The sequence below is a fragment of the Chrysemys picta genome, chromosome 1, assembly GCF_011386835.1.
Source record: "Chrysemys picta bellii isolate R12L10 chromosome 1, ASM1138683v2, whole genome shotgun sequence".
Classification (NCBI taxonomy): Eukaryota; Metazoa; Chordata; order Testudines; family Emydidae; genus Chrysemys; species Chrysemys picta.
Window position 1 is genome coordinate 255,433,007 of NC_088791.1, and position 24,413 is coordinate 255,457,419.

At 39.8% G+C, this 24,413-nt stretch overlaps 1 protein-coding gene across 7 annotated transcripts in view; it reads right to left on the reverse strand.

Moving 5' to 3' along the window:
• The window catches only part of PCCA (propionyl-CoA carboxylase subunit alpha), a 387,774-nt gene that overhangs the window by 111,957 nt on the left and 251,404 nt on the right, over positions 1–24,413 (reverse strand). For all 7 annotated transcript variants that reach the window (XM_065592346.1, XM_042843639.2, XM_024101904.3 and 4 more), the window contains exon 19: positions 13,031–13,133. In XM_065592346.1, the coding sequence (XP_065448418.1) occupies positions 13,031–13,133 (103 nt within the window). The remainder of the gene's footprint in view (positions 1–13,030; positions 13,134–24,413) is intronic.

The following is a 24,413-nucleotide window of genomic DNA, read 5'->3' on the forward strand; positions in this document are numbered from 1 at the left end:
AAAAAATATTATCATGTAATCCAGACCATATCACAATGCATACACACAAGTGGGATGAATTCAGGTTGGGCAGGCACAACTTTAAATCTGACATTTCCTAACTTCTGAATGCTTCACTTTGCAACCTTAATAATGGTCTTTTAACAGTTTTTTGTGTCTACTATTCTATAAAATACTACATACATTTAGAATTGTGGAGGTATAATTCCATTTCATCTTTCCGGTGACTACATAAACCATTTGTGATTTGGCCCGGTGGTTAGCATACTTTCACCAGGAGTCCTGACACTGAAATATCATTCCATAATCTGTTTGATATTCTATATATGAATCACATACAGTGACCCAGGTCAGTTTTGCTATTTTAGACAAATATTTCCCTTTGCTTGTATGTCTAGCAAATTCACTCTCCTCCTTCAACCCACTCCACAAAAATCACTTATTTTAGCTAGATTTACTCAGGCACTTCCCATTGCTACTCTCCAGTCTGACTATGACTAAAGTTTAAAAACAGTTTAAAATAATGTAATCATCAAGAACCTAGAATTGTTCTCCCAACATTACAGCCCTGTGTACTGCCACATTCTACCCTCCAATGAGTCAATATTTATTTACAGCAAATACAACATCACCACACTACAATGTCAGTGCTGCACAGCAGGTACCTTGGTTTCCTGGTATGGGAGATACACTCTCACACCATACTGCCACAGATTTGATCCACCGGTCATTGAGAAACACTGCTCTTGGGGAATATCCTGATAGCTGATTATGTCACTGGCAAAAGCAGCAAAATGGGGATGGGAGTAGGCTGAGAATCTGACCCCTTTTCTTAGGTATTATACTTAGGATGTATCTAACTATCATCTACTGAATAATTATAGATTAATTCAAACATTTACCACCCAGAGTATTTGCAATATTTCTCATTTTAAGATAGGGAATGCTGTAATAAAGGTAAATATAGCTGTAGAGAAAATGCTCTTTTTTGGCAGCAATTGTACTTAAATAATAAATATGATTACTCTTTACTGATGAATCCCATAACTGATAGTCCTTCATCTTTATTTTCATCCTGTTACAAAAAGTGTTTCCTGTTTTATTAATACATTCTGTTTGCATTAATATCTTTCTTCAGTGAGCTTAATAGTCAGACATATAGCCGTCCTACTAGTCTGGTATAGCAAGATCTATTAAACAGATCTCTGACTTCTACCAATAGCCAACATTGATACAGAATGAACTCTCATGAACAAAGCTATGTTTTCTTAATAGTAACAGTTGTATAAACATAAGGTCTTCTCAGTTAAAGGGAAACCAACATCAAAAAGCAGTAAAACATGGAATCCTAAACCCCTCTTTCTTTGAAGAAACACGTTTGAAGAGAGGTGTTTCTAGTTATGGGTGAATGAAATGAGAATTCAGCTGCAACAAATGGACATCCAGTTCTATGAAAGACTAATTAGATCCATCTGAGAAGCTGTGTCTAAAACTGCTTCACATATTTCAAAGGAAAGCTCTAGTCTGTCTTTTGAGAAGACTACATCAAAACATTTAGTCACAGCTGACGCACATCTAGCCATTACAACAGCATTATTTTTATCAACCATGAAAACTACATTAAAGTAATGTTAATAGTCTTCCTTACATTAAAAAAGCAAGGAAATTTAGAGCTAAGAAAACAACTCTAGGCTGAAATTACCCTACACTTCTCTCCCCCCACTCCACTCCCTCCCCCCCCCCCCCCATGTGCCTAGGAGTCAGAGATCCCGGACCTGAAGTGTGATGCTGCATATCAAATGTGCTCTTATATACTGAGACAACAGAATTAAAGTTGAAGCTTCAGCCAGGAGTTGCAGAGTTAATGCTGCTTTTGTGGATTTAAGCCAGGCTCTTAGTTTCGCCTGTAACTGCTGCTGCTGCTAAACCAGCAGGAGGAGCTCACAACATTTTTCATCTATTCATTTTACAAATCATGGGCTCTTTTTTAAAATAGTCTTGGGTATGATTCTGTCATGAAAAGAGAAACCAAGAAATATTTTACTTATGATTTGTTTTAGGAATCCTTAATTAATTATGTATGCTTTTTAATACAGAATCATAGTTGTACATGGTACATAAATAAATAAAAAAGACAATGCCTTGGCCCACAAGGAGTTTACAATCTAATAACAAAAGACCATGAAAGGGAAAGGAAGAGGGTGGAGAGACAAACATTGCTCTACCAAAAGATAGGATTTCTGAAGAAAACAAATGGTATGTTATAGTTTCACATGTATTTTATTTAGATTTTACTTTACTTTTAATAATTTAAACACCTGTCATTATGGGTTGTAAACCATATAGAATAGAGTTAATAGTACCTGTTATATCATAGAAACTCACCCTACAAGCCACCAAGATGGTAACTAAGTATATCAGCAGTAGCCAGCTTTCATTGGCTAAAAACTGACAATTGGTAAGCTTATTCAACCTTATAAAATACTATGCTTCCAAATTTCATTAAAAAAGTTGATTCTAAGTTATGAAAGGAAAATAAGTGCCCCAAACTGAAATATTCTCTATATTGCTAAAGTATAAGCCATTCTAACATTTTTCAGACCTTTTTTCCCGTGTCTTTGTTGTCCTTATTTTTAAACTTGTTCACAGGATGAGAGCTTGTGTGCCAGACTTTAGCTCACAGCAAGTTTTACAGCAGAGTTACAACTCCTTGAAAAATAGGATTTATTGTAGAACTACAGTAATCATTGTTACAAAACTACTCTAAAATGGAGAACAAAATCTGTTACCAAAAATTATCAGATACACTAACACATTTTTCTTGATTATCAACATTAACAGGTATTTCTTCTCATCCATTTATAAGGTATATAACTAGTAGAGCAAATGTAAATAAGCGTGTATGGACAAACATCATCTACATAATAAAAATGTATGTCTTGTACCCAATGCCTTAATGTACCAATTTTACAAACTGGCATGTTGTTTAAAACAACCATGTAGCTCACGTACATAATAGCAAAACAGCACCTGATGCCCAAAGAAAGTCAGTATATAGAATATAAGACGTGTTCTTTATATAAAATATTCTTCCTTAAAATGCTGTATAAGAAGTTAATTCTGATGTTTTTACTCCTCACTAGGGAAAAAAAGGAACTTGCTTCAGGAAAGGAAAAAAATAATCTGATACCAATATTTAACATGTTTTATTGCCTTATTGAGGAATACTCTAGAGGCATTGTTTAAAGACAAAGTAGAATAAGTACAGATTTTTTCCAAAACTGGACATGTATAGATTGGTCCAGAACAATCAGAAGCAACTGCTAAAGTGGAAGTCATGTTTAACAAATTCTAACTACATTACGGTGACAGAGTCTTGCTGATGGTGAACAAATAGTCTTATTGCCTTTCTTGAAATACTCAATATACTAAAAGAATTAAGTATATAGCTGTGGTGCTAATGGTACAATTCTGAGATGCACTTGAGCAACCAGTACTGAGAGGAGTGGGAAATGGTACTAGGATCAGCCTTAAGTTTGTCTTATTTACACCACAAATGGATGACAAAGAAGAAGGAAAATTAAGAAAGCATTAAAATAGTTCAAAATATTGAAAGCTGGATGTTCAGAAGGTCAAAAGAGAAATTCTAGAGAAATTAGAGGGGAAAAAACATGACAACAGTTCCCTCCCCCACAAAATGCCACCCCTTCTTCAAACTCTGTCCCTCCATAAACAAAACGGTGGAGAGCAGATAAGAATAACCTCTGCTTACATTGACTTCAATGAAATTCAATTTCATTCTTTTTAATTCCATCCCTCCTTTAAGCCATCCCCAAATGGCTGCAGGTGGGGGTAAGCAAACAGCTATATAAGAAAGCAGTATAACAAAAGATCCTCATAGCTATTACACAAAGGGCATCCAAGAACATTGCGCTTCCAAGCTGAGCCACTGTGCATAATTTTGGACACAATATATAACAAGAATGCTGTTGAAGCAATGTACGAGGTACATAAGACCACAATGAATTTGTTACTAGATAACAGGTTTTATTGTGTGGTGAAAAGTAAAGTTAGGCTTGTACCCATTAGAAAAACAAGGAGAATTAAGGATAGGATTGAAATGTATACAATTCAAGAAGGTGGAGAGAACTCAAGAGGACATCAGATTTTTTAAAAAGTTAAGATAAAGTTTAGTGGGCCATTTCCGAACACAACAGATTTTTTTATGTGGGATGGAACTTTTACAAATTACTAAAGATAAAATAAATAAATACACAAACTTTGCAATCTTATATACATACAAAAAAGGAGTCAGGTACTTTCAAGAAAAAACTCCTACAAACATTATACAGGCAGAAGACCAGGATGGTCAATTTTCATGCCAACAGAGGTGCATGACTGTTCAAGTAAATTATCAACGTTTTGTAAAATTCAGGGAAAGTTTTTCTCCTTACAGTTGTAAACTGATCAGTTCTCCCTTGTGAAATGTACCTGACCCCTTCTATTTGTGCCCTCAAATGTGCTGTTTCCCTTCATTCAAACTAACAAAGAACTCTGTAATCAAAAAGAAAATTAGTGACAGGCAAAAACTTATTTTTATGTAAAGAACATATGTTAATTACCTTAAATTAACATTTTTTCCTTAAAATTATTTTTTAACCCTTACAGATTTTTGCCTATCACACCTACTGGTACTGCCCTAACATTTTGCCATTGTGCCCTATTCACTGTGTATTACTATACGACTAATGCACACCTACCACATTGGCATTAATTATAAATTATATTATTAATAATAATACAGTCTAATTTCTTTTTATTTATTCTCTTAAATTAAATAATTTATTTTATAGCAGTGATGGGCAAACTGCAGCCCGTGGGCTCCACTGTTTTAGAGAGACAGGTCTGGGAAACCTGTTACATATTTACGTAAATAGGAGATGGACATGGAGGAAGCCATTTGTTATCTGAATATTTTACTGCACATATACTTGTATTTAATATATTACATGTGGACTGGGGTACATTTAACTAGTTTATGTATAATTTACCTTTTATATTATACTATACCATTTTTTCATTTTTATAATAAATATTTTACAAATTTTGTAACAGTTGATATGATTTTTGGTAATTTTCAAGTATTTTTTCTTTCCTTCTTAAAGGATATTTTAAACAAAGGAAATATTTTCAAAATAATTTAAAAATCAATTATATCCCTTAGTAACTGGATTTGCAGCAAATGAACATAGAATTACATCATGCTTTTAATTAATTACATTTTTAAATTGAAACTTAACCATAATTAGTTACACATGCATACATTAACTAAATTCAGGCATACAGCTACTTAATTACAGTATATTGACAATATAGGATATAGTCAATTAATGACAACAGCACGTTGTCTACAGAATTGTATATTTTAATAATGACCATGCCTCTAGTTCACAAGACCAAATTCATCCACTTATTTTTATGCTCTCAATTAGGTCCACAGTAATAGCTTTGCTCTTGAAAATGTTAATGTGCATGCAAATGCAACTGTCCACCCAACTAGACATGTAACACATGAACATCTTGTTGAAAGATGTAAGCTGTTCCTCCTAAAAAACCATGCATTTAACATATTCATTAATAAATCTGTCATTGTGCTGAACAAGTCCACCTACTTCCCACAGATATTCATTTCTATATCAATTTGCTTTTCTTAAATGTAGGAAATCATACAATACAATGGAAAAATGTTAGCCTATTTTAACAGTGATCGAAAAAGTAATCTGAACTGCTGTTAGCCATTTTATTGAGTGTTTTGATTTACACAGCTCCCCACTGCAAATAGATCAAGTTTCCATTTGCTAGAAGTGACTCCCAAACTACTTCACCTTGTTCATGCCACTTTGTTTTATAGCTTACATTCGACAGAACTACAGTGATAAGAAGCTACTCTGTAAATGAAAACATCTGGAAATTCTGTCAACTAAATGGAGAAGGTGACGTTAATTCAGGGGTGGGGAACCTACGGCTCGTGGGCAGGATCCGGTCTGCTGCTTCATTTCATCCAGCACACAGCAAGTCTCCGCACCGTGGGCCAAAAGCCCTGAGCCTCGGCATCCCCCTGGGGAGCTGGAGCTGCGAGCGCCAGCTCGCTCCACTGCAGGGAGAAGCTGGGGTTGCCAGGTTATTAAAAGTCCGGTCAGCTCCATGCAGCTGCCAGAAGCGATCAGCATGTCCCTGCGGCCCCTAAGAGCGGGGGGCTATCAGGGAAGCTCCATGCACTGCCACTGCCCCTTCCCCCAGTGCCAGATCCACAGCTCCCATTGGCCAGGAACTATGGCCAATGGGAGCTGCAGAGGCGGCGCACGCACCGCACAGAGCCCCTTGGCTCCTCCGACTAGGGGCTGTACATGGTGGCCGCTTCTGGGAGCAGTGCAGAGTCAGGGCAGGCAGGGAGCCTACCTTAGCCCTGCTGCACCGCCAACCAGGAACTGCCTGAGGTAAGCGCCGCCCGGCCGAAGCCCGCACCCCGAAACACCTGCCCCATGTCAGAACCCCTTCCCGCACCCTAACTCCCTCCCAGACCCTGCACCCACACACACACCACATCCCCCTTCCCGAGGTTGGAGCCCTCTTCTGCACCCAAACTTCCTCCTGGAGCTCGTACCCCGAACCTCCTCTCACACCCCAACCCTCTGCCACAGCCCTGAGCCTGTTCCTGCACTCCAAATCCCTTGGCCCCAGCCTGGAGCCCCCTCCTATACCTCAAATCTCCCATCCCCAGCCCCACCCCAGATCCCACAGCCAGAACCCTCACTCTCTCTTGTACCCCAACACCCTGCCCCAGCCCGAAGGCCCTCCCACACCCTGAACCCCTCATTTCTGGCCCCACCCCAGAGCCTAGGAGAAGCCCCGAGCCCCCACATCCTCCCGTGGGACTGGAGCCACGAGCACTGTGGGGGGAAGCCCTGAGCCTCCATGCTCCCCAGCCCCCCATGGGACTGTGTGTGGCCCGGGACTCATTTTTTCTGTGGGTCAGTGACCCCTCATAGAAAAAAGGTTCCCCACCCCTGGGTTAAGTGGTGAGTAAGGTACCCACTATAGCAATGAAGAGCCCTAGAGGGAAGGGGTAAATGTTCAAATATGATAAAGGAGAAAAATTATTGCTAAGCTCAGAGAAATGCTGCAGGTTCTCAAATGCACTTTGAACACAGAGAATTTGAAAGATTATAACAGAGAATCAGACACAAATTTTATATAAAATTGCCTTACCAAAAGAGATTTTAAAAATATCCATTATAGCATACAGCATAGCTTCAAATCCTTTGTTGATATGACACAAGAATCTCAACCTACATAGCAAGAAATGAACTGTAAATAGGGAAGAAGGACTGTACACTCTTTTGGGCAGGGCCATATCTTTTAATCTGTTCTCTAAAGCACCTGGCATATTTCTGGGCACTGTAAAATACTAAACAACAAAAACGAGAAAGCAGCATGCTTTCTAACATGTCATTCCGTACTGCTGATGTCCAACATTGAATTCACCCTTCATTTTTGTGAAGGCAGTGAGTGTAGCCAAAAATAAGAAGAATAAAATCCTCCCCACCCTGCCAACATCTTTACCATAACAAAGATACTAATTCAGCCTGCTCTCTCGTTTTCTAGTTCTGGAGATATTCATAACAGAAAGAAAGAAATACTGAAAACTATTGAGGGAAGAAAAGAGGGTGGGTGGTAGAAGTGAAATGAGGACACTTACAATCATGTAATTATTTATCTTTCACTCTTTTGTTCATCACCAAACCCTTTACTTTGCAACAGGCAAATTACAGGGTGGTGAATTCAATAAATTAAAGCTCAGAAGATCCTGGACCACTGTATTTAAATTCTCCCTTGTTTATCTCTCTTAAATTTCTCTACCACTCTGCTATTACTTTTTATTATAAAATTTAACTAAATTATTTCACTCCACAAAGATTTCTGAGATGAAAGATTCTCACTAGATATGACATTCACCCATAGTGCAAAGGGTCAGCCCAAGGACCTCCACATCACTTATGCCCTACACAGCACCTATGCGGAAGGTCTCTTGGCAAAATGGCTGAATAGGGCACTCCCTATTCGCAGCTTCACAACAAAAGGATCTTCACATTAGCTCTAAATAGTCTGGAGTTGAAGACCATGATAAAGGTGGCCCAGAGGCAGGCCACAGACCATTAGCCTCTGAAATACCCTGTGAAACTGGCTAGGAGAGACTGCTGACACTATTCCAAACCATGGCTTAAAACAGCTGCAGTGGTAGAGAGAAACCACACAGCAGCCAGGCCTACTGAATCTGGATTCGGGGTGGATTTAGTCTTTCAAACCATTCTATGATGCATGGGGAGTGGATTTCACCCCTCACCAATAAAGCTGCATTGTTTCTTGGACTTGGTATGCTTCGTGCCTAGATTGTTTCATACATCAGAAGGAATAATATTTGAGTCCAAACTGAATAAACAAAAAGACTAGTTTTATTACACTATGCTGGTGTATGGAAGTTTTTAAAACTGATGTTGGTAATCATGATGATAGGACAATTTCTTGATAATGAAAAATATACATAATTGATAGGAAAACTAAGAGCTGGAGTATAAAGATTTTGTCTTTCAAAGATCAAAGTATGATGAGCAGCCAATTCATAGATTCTTCTGGCAATCAATACAAAAGGATAAAGCAATAAAGTGAAGAAAACAGAAACACTGATGTTTTCATGAGTTAAGTTAGTGAGTTCATGTTGTACAAGACAACAGATCTCATTAAGGTAGCCAAGATTTTAAACAAACCAACTTGTGTATAACATTTCTGAACAATTAAAGTGCATGTAGATGAACTGACATTGGGGTAATGCCTGATACCATAAAATTAAACTAAATGTATTTTGCACAAATTGGTTAAGTACTGGAGTGGCTGCAGGATAATGCGGGAGAGGGAGTTTCATTTATTTGTAAAACACCTTCATCTACTTATTTTCCAGCCCCTATTGTAGGCACAAGCAGCAGAAAATTTTCTTTACTTTTGTAGTATTTTATAGACCTGACGTGATCGCTGCAAGCTTGTGAGCCCTTGAGCAGGTAAGTTCTGGGAAGCCATGGCACTCAGTTTTTAGGCCTGTTTACACTAAGGAAGTTCTGTTCTGAGTAAGCTGCACAGATAGACAAGTTTAAAAAATTCAACAAATTAGAAAACATGAACAATAAATATTACTGTTGCTTGACACTGCACAATATTTTTTATTACTCTTATGATAACAGTAAGAGAAGAAAACTATAAAGATGGCCCATGGATCAAATGGTGCTGGGAAGATGATCCCTTCACTGATCACTGAATTATCCAACTGAACAATTGATTCAGCTACCTCTGTCACAACCGATCAGGGCATCCATCCCACAAAGTCAGCATCCCTGATCATGTCAGTGCAACAGGGAAGAGTAAATCTAAAAGTTCAACATGTGGCTTGTATTTGCTTCTTCACGTTCTAGGTGAAAAATCTGACTGGAAAGGCAGTGCAATTGGGGTTTGCATTTTCCATAGTACATTACATCCAATTCTCGGGAACAGGACTTCTCTGCCACTTGTTTAAAGTTTTAAGAGGGTTTTTTCTTCTCATCGCAATTTTTTTAAATAATGTTTCAGAAGGTTTTGATTTGATCATTTTTATTACAGTGACCCATAAACCACCATGAGGTAGGTGAGGATAAAAATAAATTTGACAAAAAATTATAAACACAGAATGATGTGTCATTCTTTAATTATCCAGTAACCTGCTCTTATCATGGTCTTGGTGTTGAATAATGGTTACCTTTTGCTTTACAATCTCCAGGGTTGGGTTTTATCTAATATATTTGCACCCAGGAAAGTTTATGTCAGATGTAGCCTTTGGTCTTCTATGAGATTCAGCTATCTCATCCAATTTCCAGTTAGGTTGGTTGAAGTACAAAGAAATAAAGTATCTTATCCAAGGAACATAGCAAGTTATTGGCCAGCTGAAAATTAGAACCCAGAAAGCTACTGGCTCTCAGTCCATTTGGTTGAACCTCTAGACTGCACAGGGTCCAGTTACTCCTCTCTCTCTCTCTCTCTCTCTCTCTCTCATGTATTTCATTTTATTACATATTGGCCAGTGACACTGTATGGGGATGCCCATGAGGGCTCCTGTCTGCCTCACTGCAACACAACCGGAGGGAAAAGTAGCAGCATGCTGCCTAGGATGCTGGGACAAGGGCAGGAAGCCCCATGGCCATCCTGTTCTGCCTTGCTGGAACTCTGTGAAGCAGTACTTTCCTGTTGCCCTGCCCCCAGCCTCTCTCTCTTAGGCAAAGTGGCATGAAACGATAATAAATTCCTTTAAGTTACAGTTTAAGTACTGAAAATAGGTTTACTTTTAAGTTACTCGTTCCTTCCTAGGCCATACTCGTTACCCTTTGATTATGATGGTGGTGATGTCTTTTTAATTGCACGTAGAATCAAAGAGTCCATGACAAGCTGGACCTAAAAATCTGGGTTCACTGTGCGGCAACAGACTGGAAATTCTGGAGCAGCTTCACTTAAATTAAAATATTGATGGTTTTATTGTATTATTTTTCATAGTTAATTCAATCAGTACAACTCCTCCTGTGTTATTTATTTTGATATTAAATTCCATTTATTTTAGACTGTCACAACATTTTCACTTTTTGATATGTTGCTGTTTTTGGCATTGAAGAAGCTGGAGGTTTTGGCAGCCGGCTAGTGGACAGCTGGGGAGACCGTTTTTGATTGTGGGATATGCACATGCGCTTTTTTCCTGCTATAACTGCTAAAAATAATACTGGCATTTAAACTGTCCTCTTCAATTTTTGTATGTTTGAGACAAACAGGGCAGTTTACACCTCTCAGGCTACCAGGCTTTGTCCAGACTCTAGAAGGTAACACTTGGTGTTTTCAACATTATCTTTATAACTACAAGGGGCAGAAACATAATTCTGGTTTTAAAGGCCTTTTCCACACAAACTTTCACCAGTTTAACGAATGGTGTGTTTTTAAACTGGGGCAAGTTTCCATGTAAACTGTCTTATTTCAGTTTCGCTCTATTTATTACTTTTTTAAACCAGATGAAACTAAACTGAAATAAGACCCTCAAACAAAAACAACACAAATTTGTACCAAATTAATTAACTGGGTTAAAAAAAGACCACTTAGTTATTCAAAGGAAAATGTGTGTGAAGACAAAACCTTAGAACCTGCACCACAATTCCACATCAAGGGTGACTCCCACAGCTATGGAACAATGGAATACACAAGACTGAGGACTGTACTCTTTAAGGAGTTCATAGAATTTTTCAAATGGGCATTAAACCAGGCACTAGTCAGGATTCGAAGCTACTTTCTTCTTCCCATAATAAATAAGGCTACGATTATGTCACAGAGGTCACAGAAGCCACAGAATTTGTGACTTACTGCAACCTCTGCGACACTGGGGGCCCCCGCAGCTGACTAGCCGCCTTGTAGTGTGAAAAACTGCTATCTAACTGAATTTACTAGTTAGGGTGTAGTGAGCATGCTCACACAAACTGAGCATGCTCAGTAACACCTGCTGAAGTCAGTTGCAGGAGCCCAGCCGCCACAGGTGACCCTCCTGCAGCTGCAGCTGTGGGACAACCTGCAACTGACTGGCTGCCGGCGAGGACCCCTGAGCTTCCCAGCCGCTGCTGCTGGCAGGGCCCCCCCCCCTGCAGTTGCTCAGCTGCTGTGAGCAGCTGGTAACTTCCTTCCGCCCCGCAACTCCCAGCTGCCTCTGGCGGTGGCAGAGGCACCCCAGATCTGCTCTGCGGCCGCTGGAAGGGACCCCCCCCCACACATCTCCCCAGTTGCCACCAGTGGTATCGGGGGGAGCCCCTGCAACTGACCGGCCACCGGCAGGGACCACTGAACTGCCCAGCCGCTGTGCCAGAGGGACCCCAGAGCTGCTCAGTGGCCGCAAGCTGGGAGGCCCCTTGCAGCTGCTCAGCCACTGCAAGCAGCCACACCCCCTAAAATCTGACTAATATGTAGTTAAAATCATTACATCTTTGCTCTTTTTAAAGAGAGCTTTTAAACAAAGCAAAAAAGTCAAACAACTTGAGAAAGCTGTATTCATGACATGAAATATTTAAGTTGGGATTTTCTGAGGACCTGCATCAATTTGAAGTGCTTTTGAAAATACCAGCCTTAAAGCTTTGACAGACTTCATGTAAATTGTGTCCATTCTTAAAACTCTCAGGTTAGCTTTGAAATCAGCACTGCAGAATTATAAAAACAAATTTCCTCCACAAATTTTTTTCCCAACTCTCCAAGTTAACCTACCTCTGATTTAGCTTGATTTTATTTCACCATCATCATCTGTGGTTCCACCATAATCCTAATATAATACAATGCTTTATGCCTTTCACTCTTTAATATCACAAGAGGAAAGAAATTATTTAGCAAGTTTTGTAAAAGCTAAGTCACGTATATTTGTGCATCTGAAGCAAATGGTTTCCAGACACAAAATGAAGTGTCAGCATATTGTGGCTAATTACTGTATTTGCACCCTCAGTTTTACTGGTAGCTTGCTACAGTCATCCTGATTATGCATTTTTCCTGGTTAGTTTGTTTGATTTTTACCAGTATCTTAAATTGCAATTTAATTTCTTGCTCTCAAATACCTCTTGTGGCACAGCATAAAAGCTCACTTCTAAGTAAGGCATTAAACAACAATTTTGTTAATTAGAAAATAAATGTAAGAAGAAAGTAGAATACAAAAATGTTTCATTGACTTTAGAGTGTAGATAAATCCCTGTATGGGAAATGTAACACTTAATTAGCATATGGAGGATGGTATTCTAATTTACAGCAAGGCCTCCTGCAGAAGATGAAACAAATGTGTAACTGTGCTAGTGCACTGAACAGATGAGAGATCTGTAACACAAATCAAGAATATATACACTGACTCAATGCCTCACATTTCTTAGAAAATGAGCAAAAAACTTACAGAGAATGTTGACCCGTTGTTTGAAACTGTAACAGAGTAAGTTCCGTCTCCTAACTGTACCGACAGCTCCCTGTTGTTCAGATCCAGCTTAGCAAGAGAAATTCTAAAGCAAGGAAAGGAAAAAGAATATTTTAACAGCATTTTCAGGTAGTCCACATTTTTAATCACATGAACTTCTTTCATAGGGTCTTCATAAAGGATTTTAAACATCATTAACCCTATTGACACAGTCAGGGAGCATGTTTGGGAAAACTACCAGATATATTTTTTTGTCCATTATGGCACATAAGGAGAAAACTTTTTAGCGGAGAAGCCTTTTGAGATATTTTCTGCTTTGCCTTGACACCCTGTGTCACTGAAGTGTACTGATAAAATTTGAGGAGAATCCCAAAATCCAGCCATCGTTGGTTGCTGGGATATTGCAAACAGTGAAAAACAGATGAGGAGAGGGAAGGAAGAGTGGCACTTGAAAAAATAAAAAGACTACTTAGAACTTCAAGAGCAGAAGTGGTTCACCATCACCTTCACATCATAATCACGCACAACAAACTTAAATTAAAGGCCAGTTAGACACAAAAGCATGCAAATCCAGCCAAACGAATAATATCCATACATTATTTTTAACAATATATATATTTTATATATTAATGACGGATCTCTGTAGATACAATAAACTGAAGATTTTTACATGCCAGGACTTGAGAACAGAGTTCTATATTCCTCCCATAATAATCTATGACCTCACAAACTTAAGATAACCCAGGGAAGTACATCTTTTGTGTTACATCAAGGTGGTCAAAGATACAGCAAGGGAATCAGAACCTGGAACTTTTCAAGTCTTGGCAGGTTTGAAAAAAAAAAGTAGAAAATAATTTTTAGCTGTTTTGTTTTAAACTATATTTATTTGTAATGTGTAGGTCTATACATATGTTATGTATCAGTTGTCACCTTTATCTTGCCTTCCCTATAGTTTGTTACATTAACTTGTTGTGTCTTAATTTAAACCGGAAATTTTTGGAGAGACTATTTCTGACTATTGTATGAGTACCGGCAAGTGCAATAAGCTTCCGATATTGTTTGGGATTTTAGGCAGAATTTTAGCACAAATAAATAAATAGTAATTCAGGTTGGTTGAGGCTCTGAATTTCATTGAATTGATGTTTTTATGTGCCAGTTGGTCTCCTGTGCTGCCTCTTATGCATAGCAAGAACACCCTGTAAAATTCCACTACACTGTCCACATTTAACTCTCTCCTTAAAATTCAACCCTGCTGTCATGCTTACAAAATGCTTGATAACTACTAGGCAGCTGAAGCACTGTATCCACTGCATATTATGCTAATTATAGAATCATAGAAATGTAAGGCTGGAAGGGCTGGAAGTCTTTGCAGCCTCCTGAGCTGAGGCAGGACCAAGTAAATCTAGACCAGGGGTAGACAACCTATGGCATGCATGCCGAAGGCGGCACACGAGCTGATTTTCAGTGTCACTCACACTGCCCGAGTCCTGGCCAACGGTCTGGGGGGCTCTGCATTTTAATTTAATTTTAAATGAAGCTTCTTAAACATTTTAAAAACCTTATTTACTTTACATACAACAATAGTTTAGTTATATATTACAGACATAGAAAGAGACCTTCTAAAAACGTTAAAATGTATTACTGGCACGCGAAACCTTAAATTACAGTGAATAAATGAAGACTCGGCACATCACTTCTGAAAGGTTGCTGGCCCCTGATCTAGACCATCCCTCACAGGTGTTTGTCTGTTCTTAAAACCCTCCATTGACAGGAATACCACAACCTCCCTTGGAAGCCTATTCCAGAGCTTAACTATAACAATAGTTAGAAACATTTTCTAATTTCTAACATAAATCTTCCTTCTTGCAGATTAAGCCCATTACTTCTTGCCCTACCTTCAGTGGACAAGAAGAACAATAGATCATCATCCTCTATAACAGCTAGGGTTGCCAGGCGTCTAGCCCAAGCACTGGCTCTGCACTTCCATTGGCCAGGAACCATGGCCAATGGGAGCTGCGGGGGCGGTAACTGTGGGTGAGAGCAGTGCGCAGAGCCTCCTGGCCTCCCATGCCCTAGGAGCCAGACCTGCTGGCCGCTTCCAGGGCACAGCGCCGAGACAGGATAGGTGCACCTATTGCATCCCAACCCCCTGACTCAACCCGCAGTACCCTGCCGCATTCCGAATCCCTCGGCCCCAGCCCCTAGCCTGGAGCCCCCTCCTACACCCCAAACCCTTCATCCCTGGCGCCACGCCGAGCCCGCACCCCCAGCTGGAGCCCTCACCTCCTCCTGCACCACAACCCCCTGCCCCAGCCCAGAGCCCCCTCCCACATCTGAACCCCTCATTCCCAGTCCCATCCCGCAGCCCTCACCCTCAGTTAGAGCCTCACCCCCTCCCACACCCCAATCCCCTGCTCCCGCCCAGTGAAAGTGAGTGAGTGTGGAGAAGAGCTAGCCACTGAGGGAGGAGGAATGTAGTGAGTGGGGGGTCGGGGCCTCAGGGAAGGGGCGGGGCTAGGGTGTTCGGTTTTGTACGCTTAGAAAGTTGGCAACCCTAATAACAGCGCTTAACATATTTAAGACTTATCAGATTCCCACTCAGTCTTCTTTTCACAAGACTACACATGACTTAACCTTTAATTATAAATGCCCCACTGTTAACTTGAGTTGCTCCATCTGTTGTATTCACCTGTTACTGCTCACCATATCCTTAGGCCCCTGTCACTGCCTCTTGGTGTGGTTTCCTGGGGGCCTCAGCTTCTTCTGAGCCAGCTTAGTTTTCTCTGAGTCAGGTCAGTTCCTGGACCCTAACCTTCAATTAAGCCTGTCAACCCTTCACTTTTTGGGTTTGCAGTCTCTTGCAGTCTCCTGGCTGTTTTCTTGGAGGCAGCCTGGTGCAGGGCTGTCACCACCTTGCTATCCCAAGTCTTTCTGCCTCCCATTCCTTCTCTGCACTCTCCCCTTTATAGCAGGCCTTGTTTCCTCTATTGGTTGCAGTTGTGTGTGCCTGCCTCCATGACTGGCAGCTGCGTGGGTTTGTGATCTAGCTGCTTGCTTGTAAACAGGAGAGACTCTCCTCCCCCCATCCACATTTAGTAAGGGGGTTGTAGATCACATTACAGCCCCATACATGCAAAGACTCATCCAACTGCTTGTATTTCCACAATGAGAGAAGCTGAAGTGTGTACGGTGGTGCCGCACATTGCATTTTTTAAAAAGAAAAATTAAAAGCATCTTATTTTTGCTCCAAAAGGCACATCCTTGATAAATAATCCATATATCTTTTTTCTTCTAAATTTTTTATTTTTATTCTTGTATAATAATTTTACCTGGATAGCATTGGAATTCATTTTACGGAGGTACCTATTTTTCCTCATCCTCCTTATAAATACACATGCTCTTCATTATAAACACACATACATATTACATGCGCACATGGAACACATGATAGTATGATGTAGTATACAAGTTGTATCTTCAATCGTTTGAGGTGGCCACATTACTCAAAATCACTAGTCACTTTTGAAAATCTTGACCTTGGACTCAAAAGCATCCCCTCTCAAGTATGATCCACTCCAAAATTCCCAGGTGATCTTACCTAGAGATGCTGTCTATACCCACAACACTTGTAAATAACATACTAAAAATGATATCGACAAGATCCAGTGACAAGCCTCTTCTATTGGCATACAGAAGCAAATGTCAAAACAACAGATTTGAGAAAATCTCCATGGAGCATTGTTAGCAATGATATTTCTCCAGGTCTCCATCTTGAAGTTCCTGTACGTCATAAAATCATTTAGCCATTTTAGATCCCACCCAGATACGCTTATCCTGATCTCTGCGGGATAGCAAGTAGAAGAGTACAGACACTGGAATCAGGAAATTTCCTGGATAGTTAGGAGGTAGCTAACAGTGTGATGCTCTCCCAACATTTCCTGGGATAAGGAGTCAGAGGAGGATGAGTTTATTGGGTTCTTGCTGGCGCCTGGTTGAATTCTATATGGTGTCCTGATGCAATGACTGATAGGATTTAGAAGTTTGTGCTGAGATCTCCCTAGTTCTCATGAAAGAGGTGAAGTCTACTCCCCAGGCTATCAGTAGATCAGCCTCATTGCTAGCATAGCATCAGATTATTTGTTACCCTGGGCATAGTGTGCTGGCTTGGTCCTGCTCGTGTTGGATTTGGCTGGGAGTGACCTCACATATTTGACTTTGCTGGCAATCAGAGGAAAAAAAAAAACTATCTTGCTCTCCCAGCAAAGATTATTTTTGTTCAGGCTTTCTTGCTCAGCTTTATCGAGTTTATTCCTTCTTGAAAAGCATGGTTACTATCCCAGTTATGCCTGGGTGTCAAACGCCCATGAGCACTGTCATAGGCTCCCTCTTTCTATCACACTGTTGGTCAGCAGGGTGAATGCAGAGCCATGTCTTGTATGAAGTTTGTTGCCAGGTGCAATTCTCTTGTTTCCTGAAACTGCAGGATCCTTTTACAAAGGGACTTTTCCAGCTCTGTTAACTGGTGCCCATGGGTTTGAAATAGTAGGTTGCAGCTGTACTGACTGAGATGGATTTGGAAGTTAGCTTCTGAGAACCCTAAACCTTTTTACCTTTAGATTAATTTCCTTTCAAATGAGTCTTTTAGAGCCAGAGTGTCCTCCAGCAGGATGTAGTTTCTTCATACTTCTATGGTTACTAAGTCCAACCTAAGGACAGCTTCCCAGACTTAGAAGGGAAGTCAAAGCTTCTAAATTGCCTTGGAAATGGAAAGTTTTCCACCAGGATAAGAAGAGGTTTCTTTGATGACATCTGGAAGGTCAGGCTGCACTGGAAAATAATAATTCTTCTTGTGCATGGGCAAGGCTTTTTTCCCTGTCTGGGAACTCCTCAGAGTCCTTTGATCTAGAGCGCTGGACACTTCAAGGTCTTTGGGCAATCGCTGAGAGCCTAGCTGTTCCTCTGAAAAATACTCACTGCTGGAGGAGCAGGAAGGTGGCTTTCTCCTCAACACCCAGGCTGTTTTAGATCTTCTGAGTGGGTAGGGTATGTCAGGATAAGATGGATCAGCCTCCAACCTAGAAGCTATACCATGGAAAACATATCCTGAATTGATCCATGTGGTATGGCTGGAGTGAGACACCCTATGCTGAGGCTTGGAGTCAAAGGAAATCCTGGTGACAGTGGGGAACAGGCCTGAATGTACAGGAGACAACTCAGCTGAATGAATTGGACAATGCTGAATGCCCAGGACCAAAGCTGTATAAAGAGGGAGCAATGGTGGACTGACTCAGGAATGGTGGTTTATCCTGGTCAGCCAGGCAGAAGGCTCTGGCAAAGATTCCATCAAACTATTTCTAGCCCAAATAAAGGGTAGGGATTTGTGTTTGTTTTTTAAAAAGATGATTATTTGAAGCTGCTTGGAGGTTTGGAATGTAAGACGTAGCCCTGGGAAATGAGATAGCGGGCAGAGAATCAAATATGCATTTATCACATGCCTCTGTAACTTGGCACACTGATATTGCTAACATGTACTTGTGCGTGTACTTGTGTCTCTACTTATTATAAAGGAAGTACATACCAATGCCATTAGATAAGGTTACACAAGTATTTTCATTCTTGAGGGTCATTTTCAGAGGTTTATAACTATATAAACTTTTCCATTTTGGATTGAAATTTGATATATCTGTACCAGACCAAAAGCATTTCTGAAAGTGAACACACACGCCCTCCAAACACACACACACTTTTACCATTATAAAATGTATGGGGACAACCTTTTTTCAACCTGGGGCAAGAAGTTTCACATAATCTTCCTCTGATGGGATTTAAACCCCACAATCCTTTGGGACTGGCAAAGGATTGTGGGACTAGTACAACAGCAAAAAATAATGGTTGGTTTTGGGTGCTGGTGGAAACAAGTGCAGAGAGGGGGGATGTGCTTATGGTTATTGGGTAGAGGGGGGTGGCCCCCACAGACTACTGTGTGTTGTTCTCCCTTGAGATTAGTATTATGTGAGCATGCATAGGAGGAGAGGGGTGAGGAACTGCAGTGGAAAGGGCAAAGCAGGGGAGAAGCAGGCGGTACCAACAGGAAGAGGGTATAGGGCAGAGGTGAACATGGTCCACAGCAATGTCTCCCTCAATTACACAGGTATTATGAAGTTAAGATAATTCTGAGCATCCGCACTTGGAATCCCCCACTTTTGAGGGAAATGTTAAGAAAAACAGTAAACGGGCACATACCAGGAGTAAGGGGATAATCTAGCCCATATATCAGAGTCACTTCTATGCAAATTTCTCTTGCTTCATTATTAAAGAATATGATAGGGGAAATGGTCTGTAATTTGGAGTATTTACATCCTGTTTATCTCTGACATCATCCTGAACTTAATAAATGCTGACCTAGTCTCATAATTTATCTGAACATGTTTTCTCTTCCCTCCTCCACCCATAAAAGGTTTATTTAACATTATATGAACAGCAGCAATTATACTTCTGTTTTTCTTTACTGCAATATGTTTTCAGTGACGGAAACTGCCAACTGCTGAAATTTTAGATCGACACACACTTATTGTGTTCCTGGAAAACACATATTAGTTAAACTTTTATCTATTCTAGTCAAGCAACCAAGGAAAACAGACATTCACAATAGCAAATCAAGTAATAGCTCTGCCCCAGGCTTGTCCACTTTGATTGTCACCAACCAATCAGAATGCAGAAGCTCAATAAAACTACAATTTTCTGTAGTGTGTGGCAAATAAACTCCTGTCTCTTGATTGCTGTTAATGATGTAATTGGCTACAATAAATGTCACCAGCTCCTAAAGGGTCATGAAATTGAGTATAGATTTCTTACCATTCAAAATGTGAGCTATAATGTTCTAAAAAATCCTACAAATGCTCTACACTTCTTATATTGTTGCTGCATAAAATTTTAGGTAAATACAGAGCCCAAACTATCCTAAGAAATTCTCCAATTATCAAGGATTATGAGCATTGCAAAACTAGATTATGTGACACTCAGTAAAGCTGTTTTTCAATTGTACAATTACCTATTCAGCAGTTAAATAAAAGTGAAATATTGACTTAAAACAATGTTAATGGTCAAAGAATCATTAGAAATCCTTCATCATAACTTTCACAGCAGGTGGCCTGTAAAATGATCAAGAATAATGTGCTGGATTCTGTAGCCACTGAGGTCAGTTTCTGCATACAAATCTTTGCGGGGGGGGGTTGGGGGGGAGGACCTTCAGAAAGTGGGCCATTCATCTGAACCAAGTTCAGAGAATTTAAAGCACTGTGAAAAGATATGTTATGCAAGCACATAGATGTATTCAGTGGGGGTAGACTGAACCAGCTACATGGAGACTACAAAGGAGCCCTCCCATGGCTCATGAATAAGTCGAGGAAATGATCAGAAAAAATAGAGAGATGTTTAGACAGATGGCCCACTTAAAATGCCTGGGACAGGGCATAAGCAATTTTAATGAAACTTTAGATCTACCATATAAATTGTTGGGTTTTTTTTGTTATTTTCAAAAAAACCAAAAACAAAAAAACAAAAAACAAAAAAACCCCAAAAAACAAGAAAGGCAAATAGAAATTTTACAGCGCACACAAGAGTCCATCTTATCATGGCCCTCCCCCAAATAAGAAAGAAAAACCCCACACTTTTGAGCATTATTAATTTAATAATTTTATATATAAAGAAAAATCCTTCCGAGAACCTTCAGCTATCAAGATGAATAAAAAAGCTGGGAATGGATAGATTAAAGGAATTCTAAACAGAAGTGTACTGCCAAACAAAACAAAAATCTAAGCTTTACTATCTGAGTACTTTCAACACTTTCCAACATAAAAGTTCATCACTGCACAGAAAAGATAAAAGCAGCACTTTCAAGGGATATTTTTAAGAACTAAAAATTATGTGACAGAGGCCTAAAAACTGGGAATATCATACTCAGCAACTTCATATATTTTATACAGACACACACACTCATGCATGGATGTATCACACATATACACACACATATAAAAACACATTCTCTCGCTCTACTATATGTATATGCATCTCACCAAAAGTAATAAACTATATCATTAATCTAAATTACAGTTCTGAGTATGTCATAGAAAAAAATAACCTATCCTAGTCATAATGTGCTAGCTTATGAGACAAAGCCTGAATGAACTGCTCAATGGTTCTGGCAAAATGGTATTTCTATTTAATTTGCTTTGTATTAAATTTGGATCAAGAATACACACATTTATAGACACCGAACACCCTTTTGTCAGCCAGCTGATGGACACGCTAGCTGAATATTGAGTACTAAAATAATTAAGTAACATTGAAGGTTACCTGGATAAATACAAAATGGAGTTTCCCTGGATTTACACCAACATAAGGGCCTCGTTCAATTTCCATTGAAATAAATGAAAAGCCTCCCATTGACTTTGGATCAGGTCCTAAATCAACAAGGGAAGTGATTCTAAACTATTAGTCAAAAGCCAGTATAGTCTTAAAATTACAAATAAAGGAATTTAAATCAAGATATCTGAAACTCATTACCTCTTATTACTTGTCAGGGCCCAATTCAGTGTTCTGCTTCTCCTGGGAAAAATCAAACACTAAAAACCCTAACGCTGGATAAGAGATGCTGCTCCTTGTTTTATGTTTGTGGTGTCCTTGTAGGTGACATACAGAATCATGAGATCATGTTTTGCCAAGTACAAAGAAGAGGAATTTATTTCAAAAATAATTTAAAATATATATGAGCACATTCCTGCAAACATTACTTACATGAGCAGATCTATCCAAGTCAATGGAACTACTTATGGGAGTAGGGACTATTCACGTAAACTACTTATAGCAATCAATGGTACTGACTTATGTTAAGAAACGTATTGCAGTTAAGAGAGCAGTCAAAAAGAAGAGAATTTTTTCACTTGACCACAGCTTGGAGAGCCAGGAAGCTAGCCATCAAAATTATTGTACTGTAACCATTTTTTTCTACCAAATGTATTATCGTACATTAAAATATTTTATTTTGAAAACACTGCATGGCATTATAGAGATCATTGCATTTTACACCTTTTTCTGTAAAAATTTTTTAAATAGTTTAATACTAAATGGTAAGAGTAACTGTAATACTGCTCATGAAAGTGAAGGACTAACACTGACTTAAGCCACAGGCTTTCCTGCAGAGATCTTCTGTGCATTACAGTCCTAGTTGTAGAGCCCTGCTCAGATACAAAATTTGTATCCGATCCACAAAAATGGTCCATGATAGAAAGTGAATTTCCAAAGATTTACAGGGCTCTAATCCTAAAGCCTGAGCTTGCTTGAGCAGACAATGCCAACTCTGTCTAATTTGGCAGTAGTTCTGTCATGCGGATATTTGGGTCTTATTTTAAGATACCAAACTAATTTTTGCTTGCATTATATTTTTCACTCTTGTGCTTCAGAATTACTACATGTTTTCTGACTATATTGAAAATAGGGACGGTGTTGGCTATAGTTTAAACTCAGTTTTTAGATTTAGTAAAATATTATGTATTAAGACCTCTTGATATTAAAATATACATTCAACCTTACATTTATGGAAGACAACTTTGAAAACCTGATAAGTTTTCAAACAATTAGAAGCATTCAGTGCGTGTTTTGGTCTATTAATTTAATAGTGAAATTTGCCAGCATTTTAGCATGTTGTTCTGAGTCACCACTAATCACTTTAAAACTAAAATCAAACCACATCCATTATTGCAGTGTTTCTCAAACTGGGACCGCCGCTTGTGTAAGGAAAGCCCCTGGCGGGCCGGGCTAGTTTGTTTACCTGCCCCGTCCGCAGGTCCAACCAATCGCGGCTCCCACTGCCCGGGGTTTGTTGCTCCAGGCCAATAGGAGCTGCTGGAAGCAGCAGCCAACACATCCCTCGGCCCGCGCCACTTCCTGCAGCCCCCATTGGCCTGGAACAGCGAACCGAGGCCAGTGGGAGCTGCAATTGGCCGAACCGGCGGACACTGCAGGTAAACAAACCATCCTGACCAGCAAGCGGATTTCCCTGATGGACTATGTGCCAAAGGTTGCCGATCCCTGGCCTAGAGCAAGAAGTAAAGAAGGCTACTGTAGTCAGTTGAAACTGTAGAGGAAATGTAGGTAGTCAAAACATACCTAATGGAATTTTGCCAGGATGCTGGCAAAGCCGTAGTCTTTTGAAAAGCTCCATAGGAAATGTAATGTCCACAAGTAATCAGGGTCTGTTTTATAGCTCATCTTAAGAACAGTCTCTGCAGTTCAGCTTTCCCAATATCATGCTGAGGTAATGATTCAGCACCACTTAATTAATGACCAACACCACATTTGTAATACTTAACTATTTCTTGGATGTGTCCCATCCAAGTACTGGCTTACTGCAGTCCAATTCTGCTTAGTTTGTGTTGGGTTTATAGAACAAGACTGCCTTATTTCCAATATGCTGCACTAATTTCTACCTTCTTTTCTATGAAGTCCTTTGTTACAGGTGTAGTTTCTAGATACCATTTAAAACCTATCCATGATACAGCAATTTAAGTTTACAAAGTTCTGCATATACACACACAACAGCCTTGTGAGGTTGGCAACTGCAAGTATTATTATCCCCATTTTACAGATGGGGAGACTGAGGCAGGCTGCAGTCTATTAATTTTTTATTATGCAACTTGGTACGGAGCACTTGACTGACTTAAATGGAGTATTATGTGGGTACAAGAGTCCACCTATGCAGATTCAAATGCACGCTTTGGGTCTTTATAAGTATAAAACATAGCTCTAATTTGGACTGCCTATTCCTTCAATGAGCTGTTGCAACTAAGCTAAAGATGGTTAAGTAGCTCAAGCCAACAAAAAATCTTTCATACTGTAATTATAACATCTACAAGATGGATGAAACACAGAAAACAAATCATTTCCAGAAGCAAGTATCGCAGGATTAGGAACAAAGCCAGATATACGGCCAAACTGACTTCAACAGAGCTACATGACTGATCATTTTGGTCCAACATCTATAGTATTCTAATTGATGCCTCCTCGAAACTCAGAGGAAAAATTACCAGTAGCAGCTGAAGAGGGAGAAGTGAAGGGCAAGAGTACACAACTATAATTTCAAAATGAAAACCCATATTAGCTGTCTGGCAGTGTGCAGGCACGGGGATAGAGATACATCAGGAAGAGATTTTGAGATTTAGGGGGATAGGGTGCTCTCTCCCCTTCCCACTGAACCCACCCCGGCTCAGGGATACCCCATATCACAGCAGCCAGGGTCTCTCTATGGTCAATGTCTTCTTGCCCACATTTGATGTAGATTCCCTCAGAATGCAAGGCAAGCCCAACT